The sequence below is a fragment of the Cherax quadricarinatus genome, unplaced genomic scaffold (assembly GCF_038502225.1).
Source record: "Cherax quadricarinatus isolate ZL_2023a unplaced genomic scaffold, ASM3850222v1 Contig397, whole genome shotgun sequence".
NCBI classification, from domain to species: Eukaryota; Metazoa; Arthropoda; class Malacostraca; order Decapoda; family Parastacidae; genus Cherax; species Cherax quadricarinatus.
The window spans coordinates 165,001-183,967 of record NW_027195423.1 but is presented as its reverse complement, the minus strand read 5'-3'; the positions used below and the strand labels follow the sequence as shown (position 1 = coordinate 183,967).

The 18,967-nt window shown below is 47.2% G+C and overlaps 1 protein-coding gene across 1 annotated transcript in view; it reads left to right on the top strand.

The window, feature by feature from the left end:
- Nucleotides 1-1,019: 1,019 nt before the first annotated feature.
- The window catches only part of LOC128697139 (zwei Ig domain protein zig-8-like), a gene marked incomplete at its 5' end in the record, with an annotated part of 51,728 nt that continues 33,780 nt past the window's right edge, over nucleotides 1,020-18,967 (top strand). The window contains 3 exons of the mRNA XM_070080398.1: nucleotides 1,020-1,306; nucleotides 1,829-2,091; nucleotides 17,277-17,487. Of these exons, the coding sequence (XP_069936499.1) occupies nucleotides 1,020-1,306; nucleotides 1,829-2,091; nucleotides 17,277-17,487 (761 nt within the window). The remainder of the gene's footprint in view (nucleotides 1,307-1,828; nucleotides 2,092-17,276; nucleotides 17,488-18,967) is intronic.

Genomic DNA, 18,967 nt, shown 5'->3' with positions numbered 1-18,967 from the left:
GGTGTTACAGTATTGTTGGTGGTGCTACAACAGTGCTGGTGGTGCTACAAGTGTTGGTGTTACAATAGTGTTGGTGGTGCTACAAGTGCTTGTGGTGCTACAAATGCTGGTGTTACAATAGTGCTGGTGCTACAACATTGCTGGTGGTGCTAAAACAGTGCTGGTGGTGCTATAAGTGCTGGTGGTGCTACAGCAATGCTGGTGTTAAAATAGTGTTGGTGGTGCTACAACAGTGCTGGTGGTGCTACAAGTGTTGGTGGTGCTACAACAGTGCTGATGGTGCTACAAGTGTTGGTGGTGCTACAAGTGCTGGTGGTGCCACTAGTGTTGGTGGTGCTACAACAGTGCTGGTGGTGCTACAACAGTGCTGGTGTTACAATAGTGTTGGTGGTGCTACAACAGTGCTGGTGGTGCTACAAGTGTTGGTGGTGCTACAAGTGTTGGTGGTGCTACAACAATGCTGGTGGTGCTACAACAGGGTTGGTGATGCTACAAGTGTTGGTGGTGCTACAACAGTGCTGGTGGTGCCACTAGTGTTGGTGGTGCTACAACAGGGTTGGTGGTGCTACAACAGTGCTGGTGGTGCCACTAGTGTTGGCGGTGCTACAACAGTGCTGGCGGTGCTAAAGGAGTGCTGGTGGTGCTAGAACAGTGCTGGTGGTGTCACTAGTGCTGGTGGTGCTACAACAGTGCTTGTGGTGCCACTAGTGCTGGTGGTGCTACAAGTGCTGGTGGTGCTACAACAGTGCAGGTGGTGCCACTAGTGTTGGTGGTGCTACAAGTGCTTGTGGTGCTACAACAGTGCAGGTGGTGCTACAAGTGCGTGGTACTACAACAGTGCAGGTGGTGCCACTAGTGTTGGTGGTGCTACAAGTGCTGGTGGTGCTACAACAGTGCAGGTGGTGCCACTAGTGCTGGTGGTGCTACAACAGTGCAGGTGGTGCTACAAGTGCTGGTGGTGCCTGGTGGTGCCTGCTGCGCTGGTGGTGCCAACGTGCCTGGTGGTGCCGCGCCGCAAGGTGCCTGGTGCTTGCCGCGCTGGTGGTGCTGCCCGCTGCTACAAGGTGGCTGGTGGTGCCTGGTGGCTGCCAAGGTGCTGGTGGCAGCCTAGCGCGGCTGGTGGTGCTGGCTGGCCGCCTGGTGGTGCCGCGCTGGTGGTGCCTAACGGCGCCTGGTGGTGCCTGGGCGCTGGTGGTGCCAGCGGCGCTGGTGGTGCCAAGCGCTGGCCAGGTGCTAAGGTGCGGCAGGTGCCAAGTGCTGGTGGTGCTACGCGCTGGTGGTGCTGGCCGCGTTGCTAACGGCGCTGGTAGGCTGGTACCTGGTGGTGCTTAAGGCGCTGGTGGTTGCCAAGGCGCTGGTGGTGCTGCGCGCTGGCAACATGGCTGGTGGTGCCAGCGCTGGTACAAGTGCTGGTGGTGCCTAACAAGTCGCTGGTGCTGGTGCTGGTGGCGCGCCGCCGGTGGTGCTACAAGTGCTGGTGGTGCTACAAGTGCTGGTGGTGCTACAAGTGCTGGTGGTGCTACAAGTGCTGGTGGTGCTACAAGTGCTGGTGGTGCTACAAGTGCTGGTGGTGCTACAAGTGCTGGTGGTGCTACAAGTGCTGGTGGTGCTACATCTGTATTCAACTTTTAACTGTTATTAATTTATTCCGTTAAAAATTTTTAATTTTTTTCCCTCTGGTATTAAAATATTTTTTCTTACTCTATTTTTAACACTAAAACACTGATATAATAATAATAATAATAATAATAATAATAATAATAATAATAATAATAATAATAATAATAATAATAATAATAACGTCTATAACTTAATTATCTTACAACAGCTAGAGCGGATGCGTCAGACGGACGCAGTGACGCAAGAAGCAGCAGTGCGTCTAGCTCTGCGCTCTCTCCCCGCGACCCAGACACTGACGCAGAGGAGGTGGGTGACGCAGACGAAAGTGATCTTGATCCAGGGTCGTGGAGTGACTACCTCAACACGTTGTTTGACCCCGTGTTTGACCCCAGCGTGACCTCTAACGTGTCAGCCGTGGAGGGTCAGACTGCCCACCTGGTCTGTCGGGTCAATAACCTGGGCACCAAGACTGTGAGTTGACCTACAGCTCCTGGACCCCCCCCTCTATTAATGTTGTGTTGGTGGAGATATTATTGCTAGGTTGTTAATGATGGAGAATATATATATATATATATATATATATATATATGTATATATATATATATATATATATATATATATGTATATATATATATATGTATATATATATATATATATATATATAAAAGCAGGTGGGGATATAGTTTTGGAGTGGTTGGTGCAATTATTTAATAAATGTATGGAAGAGGGTAAGGTACCTAGGGATTGGCAGAGAGCATGCATAGTTCCTTTGTATAAAGGCAAAGGGGATAAAAGAGAGTGCAAAAATTATAGGGGGATAAGTCTGTTGAGTGTACCTGGTAAAGTGTATGGTAGAGTTATAATTGAAAGAATTAAGAGTAAGACGGAGAATAGGATAGCAGATGAACAAGGAGGCTTTAGGAAAGGTAGGGGGTGTGTGGACCAGGTGTTTACAGTGAAACATATAAGTGAACAGTATTTAGATAAGGCTAAAGAGGTCTTTGTGGCATTTATGGATTTGGAAAAGGCGTATGACAGGGTGGATAGGGGGGCAATGTGGCAGATGTTGCAAGTGTATGGTGTAGGAGGTAGGTTACTGAAAGCAGTGAAGAGTTTTTACGAGGATAGTGAGGCTCAAGTTAGAGTATGTAGGAAAGAGGGAAATTTTTTCCCAGTAAAAGTAGGCCTTAGACAAGGATGTGTGATGTCACCGTGGTTGTTTAATATATTTATAGATGGGGTTGTAAGAGAAGTAAATGCGAGGGTCTTGGCAAGAGGCGTGGAGTTAAAAGATAAAGAATCACACACAAAGTGGGAGTTGTCACAGCTGCTCTTTGCTGATGACACTGTGCTCTTGGGAGATTCTGAAGAGAAGTTGCAGAGATTGGTGGATGAATTTGGTAGGGTGTGCAAAAGAAGAAAATTAAAGGTGAATACAGGAAAGAGTAAGGTTATGAGGATAACAAAAAGATTAGGTGATGAAAGATTGAATATCAGATTGGAGGGAGAGAGTATGGAGGAGGTGAACGTATTCAGATATTTGGGAGTGGACGTGTCAGCGGATGGGTCTATGAAAGATGAGGTGAATCATAGAATTGATGAGGGAAAAAGAGTGAGTGGTGCACTTAGGAGTCTGTGGAGACAAAGAACTTTGTCCTTGGAGGCAAAGAGGGGAATGTATGAGAGTATAGTTTTACCAACGCTCTTATATGGGTGTGAAGCGTGGGTGATGAATGTTGCAGCGAGGAGAAGGCTGGAGGCAGTGGAGATGTCATGTCTGAGGGCAATGTGTGGTGTGAATATAATGCAGAGAATTCGTAGTTTGGAAGTTAGGAGGAGGTGCGGGATTACCAAAACTGTTGTCCAGAGGGCTGAGGACGGGTTGTTGAGGTGGTTCGGACATGTAGAGAGAATGGAGCGAAACAGAATGACTTCAAGAGTGTATCAGTCTGTAGTGGAAGGAAGGCGGGGTAGGGGTCGGCCTAGGAAGGGTTGGAGGGAGGGGGTAAAGGAGGTTTTGTGTGCGAGGGGCTTGGACTTCCAGCAGGCATGCTTGAGCGTGTTTGATAGGAGTGAATGGAGACAAATGGTTTTTAATACTTGACGTGCTGTTGGAGTGTGAGCAAAGTAACATTTATGAAGGGATTCAGGGAAACCGGCAGGCCGGACTTGAGTCCTGGAGATGGGAAGTACAGTGCCTGCACTCTGAAGGAGGGGTGTTAATGTTGCAGTTTAAAAACTGTAGTGTAAAGCACCCTTCTGGCAAGACAGTGATGGAGTGAATGATGGTGAAAGTTTTTCTTTTTCGGGCCACCCTGCCTTGGTGGGAATCGGCCGGTGTGATAATAAAAAAAAAAAAAATATATAATAGAGAGAGAGAGAGAGAGAGAGAGACAGTATCTCTCGTTCCTGACAATCATGTTTAGCATCTCATTAATGTGTAATCAAATCAAGCAACACACACACACACACACACACACACACACACACACACACACACACACACACACACACACACACAAGGAGGCTGAGGAGAGGTTTGTACCCAAGGGTAACAGGAATAATGAAAAAGCCAGGATGAGCCCATGGTTTACCCAAAGGTGCAGGGAGGCAAAAACCAAGTGTGCTAGGGAATGGAAGAAATGTAGAAGGCAAAGGACCCAGGAGAATAAGGAGAGCAGTCGTAGAGCCAGAAACGAATATGCACAGATAAGAAGGGAGGCCCAACGACAATATGAAAACGACATAGCAGCGAAAGCCAAATCTGACCCGAAACTGTTGTACAGCACATCAGGAGGAAAACAACAGTCAAGGACCAGGTAATCAGGCTAAGGAAGGAAGGAGGAGAGACAACAAGAAATGACCGTGAAGTATGTGAAGAACTCAAGAAGAGATTCAAAGAAGTGTTCACAGAGGAGACAGAAGGGACTCCAGAAAGACGGAGAGGTGGGGCACACCACCAAGTGCTGGACACAGTGCACACAACCGAGGAAGAAGTGAAGAGGCTTCTGAGTGAGCTAGATACCTCAAAGGCAATGGGGCCAGATAACATCTCCCCATGGGTATTGAGAGAGGGAGCAGAGGCGCTATGTGTACCCCTAACAACAATATTCAATACATCTATCGAAACAGGGAGATTGCCTGAGGCATGGAAGACAGCAAATGTGGTCCCAATCTTTAAAAAAGGAGACAGACATGAAGCATTAAACTACAGACCAGTGTCGCTGACATGTATAGTATGCAAAATCATGGAGAAGATTATCAGGAGAAGAGTGGTGGAACACCTAGAAAGGAACGATCTCATCAACAGCAGCCAACATGGTTTCAGGGACGGGAAATCCTGTGTCACAAACCTACTGGAGTTTTATGACATGGTGACAGCAGTAAGACAAGAGAGAGAGGGGTGGGTGGATTGCATTTTCTTGGACTGCAAGAAGGCGTTTGACACAGTTCCACACAAGAGATTGGTGCAAAAACTGGAGGACCAAGCAGGGATAACAGGGAAGGCACTACAATGGATCAGGGAATACTTGTCAGGAAGACAGCAGCGAGTCATGGTACGTGGCAAGGTGTCAGAGTGGGCACCTGTGACCAGCGGGGTCCCGCAGGGGTCAGTCCTAGGACCAGTGCTGTTTCTGGTATTTGTGAACGACATGACGGAAGGAATAGACTCTGAGGTGTCCCTGTTTGCAGATGACGTGAAGTTGATGAGAAGAATACACTCGATCGAAGACCAGGCAGAACTACAAAGGGATCTGGACAGGCTGCAGACCTGGTCCAGCAATTGGCTCCTGGAGTTCAATCCCACCAAGTGCAAAGTCATGAAGATTGGGGAAGGGCAAAGAAGGCCGCAGACGGAGTACAGTCTAGGGGGTCAGAGACTACAAACCTCACTCAAGGAAAAAGATCTTGGGGTGAGTATAACACCAGGCACATCTCCTGAAGCGCACATCAACCAAATAACTGCTGCAGCATATGGGCGCCTAGCAAACCTCAGAACAGCATTCCGACATCTTAATAAGGAATCGTTCAGGACCCTGTACACCGTATACGTTAGGCCCATATTGGAGTATGCGGCACCAGTTTGGAACCCACACCTAGCCAAGCACGTAAAGAAACTAGAGAAAGTGCAAAGGTTTGCAACAAGACTAGTCCCAGAGCTAAGAGGTATGTCCTACGAGGAGAGGTTAAGGGAAATCAACCTGACGACACTGGAGGACAGGAGAGATAGGGGGGACATGATAACGACATACAAAATACTGAGAGGAATTGACAAGGTGGACAAAGACAGGATGTTCCAGAGATTGGACACAGTAACAAGGGGACACAGTTGGAAGCTGAAGACACAGATGAATCACAGGGATGTTAGGAAGTATTTCTTCAGCCACAGAGTAGTCAGTAAGTGGAATAGTTTGGGAAGCGATGTAGTGGAGGCAGGATCCATACATAGCTTTAAGCAGAGGTATGATAAAGCTCACGGCTCAGGGAGAGTGACCTAGTAGCGATCAGTGAAGAGGCGGGGCCAGGAGCTCGGACTCGACCCCCGCAACCTCAACTAGGTGAGTACAACTAGGTGAGTACACACACACACACACACACACACACACACACACACACACACACACTACACACAAACTACACACACACACACACACACACACACACACACACACACACACACACACACACACACACACACACACACACACTACACACACACCACACACACACACACACACACACACACACACACACACACACACACTACACACACACATCACATTACACACGTCTGAATATTAATTAATGTAACCATCGTAACTGTAATACAGAGCCTCTCAACCTGTGTATGTGTCAGGTCACATCTCAGTCTTATGTCTTCCAATGCTGTATTATTTTTACAGTTCCTTGATAATGTCAGAAATCACGAAAGTGCTGGTAATTTTATCATTTTTTCACAGGTGTTATTCTGCATATTGTGTTGTAACCTGACTACCCCCCCTCCTTCCCCTTCCCTGACCACCCCCTCCCTGACCACTCCATTCTTCCCCCTCCCTGACCACTCCATCCTTCCCCCTCCCTGACCACCCCCTCCTTCCCCCTCCCTGACCACCCTCTCCTTCCTCCCTCACTGACCAACCTTAATGACCCTCGTGTAGTAGATACACTTCAAACCCCATTAACCAACTAACCAACCTTAATAACCCTCGTGTAGTAGACAGACTTCAAACCCCATTAACCAACCACCAGCCAACCTTAATGACCCTCGTGTGGTAGACTTCAAACCCCATTAATTAACCAACCAGAGAGAGAGAGAGAGAGAGAGAGAGAGAGATAGTATTCGTAAGTCAGTTCCTAACATGAGAAGACACTGTCTTAGCTTCGCCTGATAAGAGTCACAGTTCCTAACATGGGAAGACAAACACTGTCTTAGCTTCGCCTGATAAGAGTCACAGTTCCTAACGTGGGAAGACAAACACTGTCTTAGCTTCGCCTGATAAGTCACGGCAGATTTTGTAAGTTGTGTTCTTGTCAGAAGAAAGTTGCTTAACTTAAGTCAGAGTCAATCTCGTCTGAACTTTAAGTTGGAAAGAGAGTTATAGCAAACATTGAAGGTGAGATAAAGCAGATTGATCCACTGGCTTCCATAACTAAGTGTTGAAGAATGTGTTGGAGTGGGTGTTGGATGGTGTTGGAGTGTGTGTTGGATGGTGTTGGAGTGTGAGTGTGTGTGTGTGTGTGTGTGTGTGTGTGTGTGTGTGTGTGTGTGTGTGTGTGTGTGTGTGTGTGTGTGTGTGTGTGTGTGTGTGTGTGTGTGTGTGAGTCTGTGTATGTGTGTGTGTTCTCATGTATGTATGTGTGTGTGTGTGTGTGTGAGGGAGTTCGTGGCTAAGATACACACAGAACGACACAGACAACAGACACAGGTACACAAATCAGGTACACATGTGTAGACACAAGGACACGTGTACAGTAAGAGGCTGGCTGAAGGAACAGGAGGGGGTGTTGCAGGAGGAGGGGGTGTTGCAGGAAGGAGTGTTGCAGGAGGAGGGGGTGTTGCAGGAAGGAGTGTTGCAGGAGGAGGGGGTGTTGCAGGAAGGAGTGTTGCAGGAGGGGTGTTGTAGTCCCAGGTGGCAAGACAGCCAGCTTTAAGCATGCCTTTGCAAACTAATCTTGTAACCGGAGAGAGGTGGACACCTGCAACCCCAGCCAGCCAGCCAGTCAGCCAGTCAGTCAGTCAGTCAACCAGCCAGCCAGTCAGTCAGTCAGTCAGCCAGCCAGCCAGTCAGTCAGTCAGTCAGTCAGCCAGCCAGCCAGCCAGTCAGCCAGTCAACCAGCCAGCCACAATAATAAAAGTATTACTATTAGTATTAATAGCAATAATACTAGCAGTAATAATAGCAATATTGATAGTAATAATAACAGTAAACAATGGATTTACACATTATTGACCCCATCACTCCCCGAGCCTCACAAACGTAAGATAAATTCACCTACACTAAATGGCCAATAGGTGGAAATCCCTGTGGAAAGAGAGAGTGTGTATAATAAAGAAAGAGATTTGGCCGTCCTGGGGAAAGAGGGTTGGATCTGGAACCTTTACCACGACAGGATGGAGAATTGAACACCTTGTGGCCGGCGGATGCAACAACTCCACACCAGCCACCGTGGAATTTACATCAAAAAAGAAACGCAGATGGTATCTATAAAGGTATCGACATTGGAACTGGCTGGGGTGGAGAGTAGGAAGATGCTAGTGAAGGAGATGTTATTGGGATGCTGGGAGTGTGTGCTAGAGATGAGATCTTTAAGGCAACTGGATGCTGGTAGCTAGGATAAGAGCAGAGATCTTGAAGGCAACTGGATGCTGGCAGCCAGGATAAGGACAGAGATCTTGAAGGCAACTGGATGCTGGCAATTAGGACACAGACAGAGATCTTGAAGGCAACTGGATGCTGGCAATTAGGACACAGACAGAGATCTTGAAGGCAACTGGATGCTGGCAGCTAGGATAAAGACAGAGATCTTCAAGGCAACTGGATGCTGGCAATTAGGATACAGACAGAGATCTTCAAGGTAACTGGATGCTAGCAGCTAGGATAAAGACAGAGATCTTCAAGGCAACTGGATGCTAGCAGCTAGGATAAAGACAGAGATCTTCAAGGCAACTGGATGCTGGCAGCTAGGATAAGGACAGAGATCTTTAAGGAATCTGGATGCTGGCAGCCTGGCTCAAGATAATCTTCAGACTCTGGCAGACTTGCCTTTCTGGAATCACGGACGTGAGATGCTGCCACTTTCGGTAGACAAAGAGAACACTGTGGATTTCTTCCACCCACATCACCAGAGGGTGTAGACGGCTCTGAATATATTGACAGTACTGTAGCTGGCTGAGGGAGCTTGGTGACACGGAGAGTAATGTACACGAGTCCAGCACTTGAGAGGGGAAGGTTGTAGACGGATCCAGTGTTGCTGACACGAAAGGGCCCTTGGTAAATCCAACACTACTAACAGTGTTGTAGACGGATCCAGTGTTGCTGACAGAAGTGTAGGCGGGACCTACGCTATAAATAAAGGCCTGTATATGGGTTCAGGGCTACTGACAGTATTGTACACCAATTCAGTACTGCAGACTGATTCAGTGCTACTGACTGTACTGTAGACTGATTCAGTGCTACTGACAGGAGTGGACTGTAACCAGATCCAGCGCTGACGACATGCATGACACACTTCTTCAGTGCTGCTGACAAGAAGACTGGTGACAGACATGACAGCAAAAGAATCTAGCGCTGCTGACAGAAGACTATAGACGGACCAGGCCTTGCTACAACTTCCCCTCTCATCTTACAACCGCCGATCACTAGGGCTCTATGGCGCCACCATCCTAGTCTTGAGTTGACCATCTGTCCTCTTAAACTGGGTTTACCCGCGTTTCCACGTTGCCATTTTCCAGCCTCCAAAAAAAGGGAATAGTATCAAGGGTGTAGAGGGTGACCCTTGAAGTTCTTCCCTCCATCACCAGAAGAGACATTTCAACTCGTTGGTATTCTGAACCTGGTCTCTAAGCATGGCCAACAGAGTCTTGACTAAGACTTCTCCTCGCTGTTTCCACAACGCCGTCAGGCGGCGAAAATTGCATTTTTAAAATCATTCTTTTGGTGTTTTATGCTTCTATAAGAGGAGACAAGAATAAAAATTCTTTAAGGAATGCTGGTATGGCTTGGTTCTTAAAAGAAGGGTTAAAGATTTAGAGATTTTGCCACCGAAGTGGCTAGTTTATTGTACACCCCACAATTATCTTGTGGAGGGTAGTGGCTAGTTTATTGTACACCCCACAATTATCTTGTGGAGGGTAGTGGCTAGTTTATTGTACACCCCACAACCATCTTGTGGAGGGTAGTGGCTAGTTTATTGTACACCCCACAACCATCTTGTGGAGGGTAGTGGCTAGTTTATTGTACACCCCACAACCATCTTGTGGAGGGTAGTGGCTAGTTTATTGTACACCCCACAACCATCTTGTGGAGGGTAGTGGCTAGTTTATTGTACACCCCACAACCATCTTGTGGAGGGTAGTGGCTAGTTTATTGTACACTCCACAACCATCTTGTGGAGGGTAGTGGCTAGTTTATTGTACACCCCACAACCATCTTGTGGTGGGTAGTGGCTAGTTTATTGTACACCCCACAACCATCTTGTGGAGGGTAGTGGCTAGTTTATTGTACACCCCACAACCATCTTGTGGTGGGTAGTGGCTAGTTTATTGTACACCCCACAACCATCTTGTGGCGGGTAGTGGCTAGTTTATTATGCACCTCATAGCCATCTTGTGGAGGGTAGCACAAGATCATATGGATACACAAAAGGCCTAGGAACTAGGCCCCAAAAAGGTTAAAGGAATGCTTTAAACAAGGGTGTTTTAACCTTTACACAATTACAGACCCTTAATAGATTAACATTCCCAGTGCCAAAATCAACACCACAATCACCAGTCCTGTTACGTACCAGTATCAGTGCAAAACATGTCATTACCTTTGCATTCTATATATGGGTATGTTAGATAAAAGGACACATGGGTAACTAATGTGACTTTTGTTGTGGCAACGTTGCGCTCTCCAGGAGCTTTGGTCAAGCTATTACAAACTCTACAGGAACACAGAGGGAATATATATATATAAGGGAGAGAGAGAGAGAGAGAGAGAGAGAGAGAGAGAGAGAGAGAGAGAGAGAGAGAGGGAGGGAGAGAGTGGGAAGGAGGGAAAGAAAAGACAGCTGGTATTGAAGGTTGTAAGTGACGATCTTACTGTGGTGATATTGTCCGAGCCAATCACATATATTACCCACATGGTGGATGATCCACCTTGCTTCCTCCTTCACTACCATCATCCACCTTGCTTCCTCCTTCACTACCATCATCCACCTTGCTTCCTCCTTCACTACCATCATCCACCTTGCTTCCTCCTTCACTACCATCACCCACATGGTGGATGATCCACCTTGCTTCCTCCTTCACTACCATCACCCACATGGTGGATGATCCACCTTGCTTCCTCCTTCACTACCATCACCCACATGGTGGATGATCCACCTTGCTTCCTCCTTCACTACCATCACCCACATGGTGGATGATCCACCTTGCTTCCTCCTTCACTACCATCACCCACATGGTGGATGATCCACCTTGCTTCCTCCTTCACTACCATCACCCACATGGTGGATGATCCACCTTGCTTCCTCCTTCACTACCATCATCCACCTTGCTTCCTCCTTCACTACCATCACCCACATGGTGGATGATCCACCTTGCTTCCTGCTTCACTACCATCACCCACATGGTGGATGATCCACCTTGCTTCCTCCTTCACTACCATCATCCACCTTGCTTCCTCCTTCACTACCATCACCCACATGGTGGATGATCCACCTTGCTTCCTGCTTCACTACCATCATCCACCTTGCTTCCTGCTTCACTACCATCATCCACCTTGCTTCCTGCTTCACTACCATCATCCACCTTGCTTCCTGCTTCACTACCATCACCCACATGGTGGATGATCCACCTTGCTTCCTGCTTCACTACCATCATCCACCTTGCTTCCTGCTTCACTACCATCATCCACCTTGCTTCCTGCTTCACTACCATCATCCACCATGCTTCCTGCTTCACTACAATCATCCACCTTGCTTCCTGCTTCACTACCATCATCCACCTTGCTTCCTGCTTCACTACCATCATCCACCTTGCTTCCTGCTTCACTACCATCATCCACCATGCTTCCTGCTTCACTACCATCATCCACCTTGCTTCCTGCTTCACTACCATCATCCACCATGCTTCCTGCTTCACTACCATCATCCACCTTGCTTCCTGCTTCACTACCATCATCCACCTTGCTTCCTGCTTCACTACCATCATCCACCTTGCTTCCTGCTTCACTACCATCATCCACCTTGCTTCCTGCTTCACTACCATCATCCACCATGCTTCCTGCTTCACTACCATCACCCACCATGCTTCCTGCTTCACTACCATCATCAACCATGCTTCCTGCTTCACTACCATCATCCACCTTGCTTCCTGCTTCACTACCATCATCCACCATGCTTCCTGCTTCACTACCATCATCCACCTTGCTTCCTGCTTCACTACCATCATCCACCTTGCTTCCTGCTTCACTACCATCATCCACCATGCTTCCTGCTTCACTACCATCATCCACCTTGCTTCCTGCTTCACTACCATCATCCACCTTGCTTCCTGCTTCACTACCATCATCCACCTTGCTTCCTGCTTCACTACCATCATCCACCTTGCTTCCTGCTTCACTACCATCATCCACCTTGCTTCCTGCTTCACTACCATCATCCACCATGCTTCCTGCTTCACTACCATCATCCACCTTGCTTCCTGCTTCACTACCATCATCCACCATGCTTCCTGCTTCACTACCATCATCCACCATGCTTCCTGCTTCACTACCATCATCCACCTTGCTTCCTGCTTCACTACCATCATCCACCTTGCTTCCTGCTTCACTACCATCATCCACCTTGCTTCCTGCTTCACTACCATCAACCACCTTGCTTCCTGCTTCACTACCATCATCCACCTTGCTTCCTGCTTCACTACCATCATCCACCTTGCTTCCTGCTTCACTACCATCATCCACCTTGCTTCCTGCTTCACTACCATCATCCACCTTGCTTCCTGCTTCACTACCATCATCCACCTTGCTTCCTGCTTCACTACCATCATCCACCTTGCTTCCTGCTTCACTACCATCATCCACCATGCTTCCTCCTTCACTACCATCATCCATCTTGCTTCCTGCTTCACTACCATCATCCACCTTGCTTCCTGCTTCACTACCATCATCCACCATGCTTCCTCCTTCACTACCATCATCCATCTTGCTTCCTGCTTCACTACCATCATCCACCTTGCTTCCTGCTTCACTACCATCATCCACCATGCTTCCTCCTTCACTACCATCATCCATCTTGCTTCCTGTTTCACTACCATCATCCACATGGATGATCCACTACCTGGCCCAGCATGCTCCCCAGGGCCGGATCATCCACCATGGTTTTCGACCTGAGTCTTGCTGTATTTCTGGCCAGTCAGAAATACATTTATAAAGGCTCCTTCATGACACAATATATTATTTCTAGTGGGGCAAAATGGCTGATTTGTGAAAGACTTTTATTCTGCCTTTTTTGTTGGGGTAAATGTCACTTTTTTTATATTTTATCCATGTAGTTAATTACTTATCTGATGAGTAATTTATTATTATAATTATTATTATTACGTAGTTATTCTTGTTCTCTTTGATTACCCACATCACTTATTTCTTATTCATGCCTTTTATTTTTTATGAATGAGAGAGGGAGAGAGAGAGAGAGAGAGAGAGAGAGAGAGAGAGAGAGAGAGAGAGAGCACAACTTAAGGATTGTATCTCAAGTGAGTGATGATAATGACAGTGGGAGAAGGACCAAGATTGTCAGAGAAACTCTGCTTGCCTTTCTTACTCTCTCTTTCTTTCTTATTTTTGTGATTTTCTGGTACAATGTGTTGGACGGTGAGAATGTTTGTTATACCTACATCAGTCATCACACATTGTTATGTTACAGGTGTCATGGATCAGACACAGGGACACACACATCCTGACTGTGAGATCGTTCACCTACACCAGTCATCACACATTGTTATGTTACAGGTATCATGGATCAGACACAGGGACACACACATCCTGACTGTGAGATCCTTCACCTACACCAGTCATCACACATTGTTATGTTACAGGTGTCATGGATCAGACACAGGGACACACACATCCTGACTGTGAGATCCTTCACCTACACCAGTCATCACACATTGTTATGTTACAGGTGTCATGGATCAGACACAGGGACACACACATCCTGACTGTGAGATCCTTCACATACACCAGTCATCACACATTGTTATGTTACAGGTGTCATGGATCAGACACAGGGACACACACATCCTGACTGTGAGATCGTTCACCTACACCAGTCATCACACATTGTTATGTTACAGGTGTCATGGATCAGACACAGGGACACACACATCCTGACTGTGAGATCCTTCACCTACACCAGTCATCACACATTGTTATGTTACAGGTGTCATGGATCAGACACAGGGACACACACATCCTGACTGTGAGATCCTTCACCTACACCAGTCATCACACATTGTTATGTTACAGGTGTCATGGATCAGACACAGGGACACACACATCCTGACGGTTGGATCCTTCACCTACACCAGTCATCACACATTGTTATGTTACAGGTGTCATGGATCAGACACAGGGACACACACATCCTGACTGTGAAATCCTTCACCTACACCAGTCATCACACATTGTTATGTTACAGGTATCATGGATCAGACACAGGGACACACACATCCTGACTGTGAGATCCTTCACCTACACCAGTCATCACACATTGTTATGTTACAGGTGTCATGGATCAGACACAGGGACACACACATCCTGACTGTGAGATCGTTCACCTACACCAGTCATCACACATTGTTATGTTACAGGTATCATGGATCAGACACAGGGACACACACATCCTGACTGTGAGATCCTTCACCTACACCAGTCATCACACATTGTTATGTTACAGGTGTCATGGATCAGACACAGGGACACACACATCCTGACTGTGGGATCCTTCACCTACATCAGTCATCACACATTGTTATGTTACAGGTGTCATGGATCAGACACAGGGACACACACATCCTGACGGTGAGATCCTTCACCTACACCAGACATTACAGATTGTTATGTTACAGGTATCATGGATCAGACACAGGGACACACACATCCTGACGGTTGGATCGTTCACCTACGCCATTGATCACACATTGTTATGTTACAGGTGTCATGGATCAGACACAGGGGCACACACATCCTGACGGTGGGATCCTTCACCTACACCAGTGATCACACATTGTTATGTTACAGGTGTCATGGATCAGACACAGGGACACACACACGTTGACTGTGGGATCCTTCACCTACACCAGTCATCACACATTGTTATGTTACAGGTGTCATGGATCAGACACAGGGACACACACACGTTGACTGTGGGATCCTTCACCTACACCAGTCATCACACATTGTTATATTACAGGTGTCATGGATCAGACACAGGGACACACATCCTGACTGTGAGATCCTTCACCTACACCAGTCATCACACATTGTTATGTTACAGGTGTCATGGATCAGACACAGGGACACACACATCCTGACGGTGAGATCCTTCACCTACACCAGTCATCACACATTGTTATGTTACAGGTGTCATGGATCAGACACAGGGACACACACATCCTGACGGTGAGATCCTTCACCTACACCAGTCATCACACATTGTTATGTTACAGGTGTCATGGATCAGACACAGGGACACACACATCCTGACGGTGAGATCCTTCACCTACACCAGTCATCACACATTGTTATGTTACAGGTGTCATGGATCAGACACAGGGACACACACATCCTGACTGTGGGATCCTTCACCTACACCAGTCATCACACATTGTTATGTTACAGGTATCATGGATCAGACACAGGGACACACACATCCTGACGGTGAGATTCTTCACCTACACCAGTCATCACACATTGTTATGTTACAGGTATCATGGATCAGACACAGGGACACACACATCCTGACGGTGAGATCCTTCACCTACACCAGTCATCACACATTGTTATGTTACAGGTGTCATGGATCAGACACAGGGACACACACATCCTGACGGTGAGATCCTTCACCTACACCAGTGATCACACATTGTTATGTTACAGGTGTCATGGATCAGACACAGGGACACACACATCCTGACGGTGGGATCCTTCACCTACACCAGTCATCACACATTGTTATGTTACAGGTGTCATGGATCAGACACAGGGACACACACATCCTGACGGTGGGATCCTTCACCTACACCAGTCATCACACATTGTTATGTTACAGGTGTCATGGATCAGACACAGGGACACACACATCCTGACTGTGAGATCCTTCACCTACACCAGTCATCACACATTGTTATGTTACAGGTGTCATGGATCAGACACAGGGACACACACATCCTGACTGTGGGATCCTTCACCTACACCAGTCATCACACATTGTTATGTTACAGGTGTCATGGATCAGACACAGGGACACACACATCCTGACGGTGAGATCCTTCACCTACACCAGTCATCACACATTGTTATGTTACAGGTGTCATGGATCAGACACAGGGACACACACATCCTGACGGTGAGATCCTTCACCTACACCAGTCATCACACATTGTTATGTTACAGGTGTCATGGATCAGACACAGGGACACACACATCCTGACGGTGAGATCCTTCACCTACACCAGTCATCACACATTGTTATGTTACAGGTGTCATGGATCAGACACAGGGACACACACATCCTGACGGTTGGATCGTTCACCTACACCAGTCATCACACATTGTTATGTTACAGGTGTCATGGATCAGACACAGGGACACACACATCCTGACGGTGAGATCCTTCACCTACACCAGTCATCACACATTGTTATGTTACAGGTGTCATGGATCAGACACAGGGACACACACATCCTGACGGTGGGATCCTTCACCTACACCAGTCATCACACATTGTTATGCTACAGGTGTCATGGATCAGACACAGGGACACACACATCCTGACGGTGGGATCCTTCACCTACACCAGTCATCACACATTGTTATGTTACAGGTGTCATGGGTTAGACACAGGGACACACACATCCTGACTGTGAGATCCTTCACCTACACCAGTCATCACAGATTGTTATGTTACAGGTGTCATGGATCAGACACAGGGACACACACATCCTGACGGTGGGATCCTTCACCTACACCAGTCATCACACATTGTTATGTTACAGGTGTCATGGATCAGACACAGGGACACACACATCCTGACTGTGAGATCCTTCACCTACACCAGTCATCACACATTGTTATGTTACAGGTGTCATGGATCAGACACAGGGACACACACATCCTGACGGTGAGATCCTTCACCTACACCAGTCATCACACATTGTTATGTTACAGGTGTCATGGATCAGACACAGGGACACACACATCCTGACGGTTGGATCGTTCACCTACACCAGTGATCACAGGTTCTCTGCGCTACATCGTGAAGGTACCAATGAATGGACGCTACAAATACGACACCCCACCATCCATGACACTGGTCTCTACGAGTGTCAAGTGTCAACTAAGCCTATACGAGCCTACCTCATCAGTCTACAGGTAGTAGGTAAGTGTCAGGTGTCAAATGATGCACTTAAGTTCTGCATGATCCCAGAAAGGTATCTCAGTACTGTGTAACACCAGTCCAGTGTACCTCAATGATCCCAGTACTGTGTAACACCAGTCCAGTGTACCTCAATGATCTGAGTACTGTGTAACATCAGTCCAGTGTACCTCAATGATCCCAGTACTGTGTAACACCAGTCCAGTGTACCTCAATGATCCCAGTACTGTGTAACACCAGTCCAGTGTACCTCAATGATCTGAGTACTATGTGTAACATCAGTCGAGTGTACCTCAATGATCCCAGTACTGTGTAACACAAGTCCAGTGTACCTCAATGATCCCAGTACTGTGTAACACCAGTCCAGTGTACCTCAATGATCCCAGTACTGTGTAACACCAGTCCAGTGTACCTCAATGATCCCAGTACTGTGTAACACCAGTCCAGTGTACCTCAATGATCCCAGTACTGTGTAACACCAGTCCAGTGTACCTCAATGATCCCAGTACTGTGTAACACCAGTTCCCGTTACTTCAATGCATGTGAAATGTATAGTGCAGAGGGCGCCATAAGTTAGTAATGCAGCTGAATATTAACCATGAAGATTTTAAGTCTATGAGAAGAGATACTAACAAATTATCACATGGAAACTAATACCCGTTTTATTCTCTCTCTCTCTTTCACACAGACACACACACACACACACACACACACACACACACACACACACACACACACACACACACATGTATCAGTCTTTAGGATTACATGCGCCATCAGTTTACAGTTCCCGAGTGCAGGCGGAAATCGGAGTGTGTGTTTCTCTATTTTAGTGTCCGTGTGTGTGTGTGTACTCACCCTCTCCTAGTTGAAGTTGCAGGGGTCGAGTCACAGCTCCTGGCCCAGCCGCTTCGCTGGTCGCTACTAGGTCACTCTTCCCCCTCCATGAACTTTATCATACCTCTTCTTAAAGCTATGAATGGATCCTGCCTCCACTTTATCGCTTCCCAAACTATTCCACTTCCTGACAACTCTGTGACTGTGTGTGTGTGTGTGTGTGTGTGTGTGTGTGTGTGTGTGTGTGTGTGTGTGTGTGTGTGTGTGTGTGTGTGTGTGTGTGTGTGTGTGTGTGTGTATGTGTACTCACCTACTCACTTAATTGTGGTTGCAGGGGTCAAGACTCAGCTCCTGGCCCCGCCTCTTCACTGACCGCTACTATGTCCTCTCTCTCCCTGCTCCATGAGCTTTATCATACCTCATCTTAAAACTATGTATGGTTCCTGACTCCACTACCTCACTTGCTAGGCTATTCCACTTCCTGACAACTCTATGACTGAAGAAATACTTCCTAACATCCCTTTGACTCATCTGGGTCTTCAACTTCCAACTGTGACCCCTTGTTTCTGTGTCCCATCTCTGGAACATCCTGTTTCTGTCCACCTTATCTATTCCACGCAGTATTTTGTATGTCGTTATCATGTCT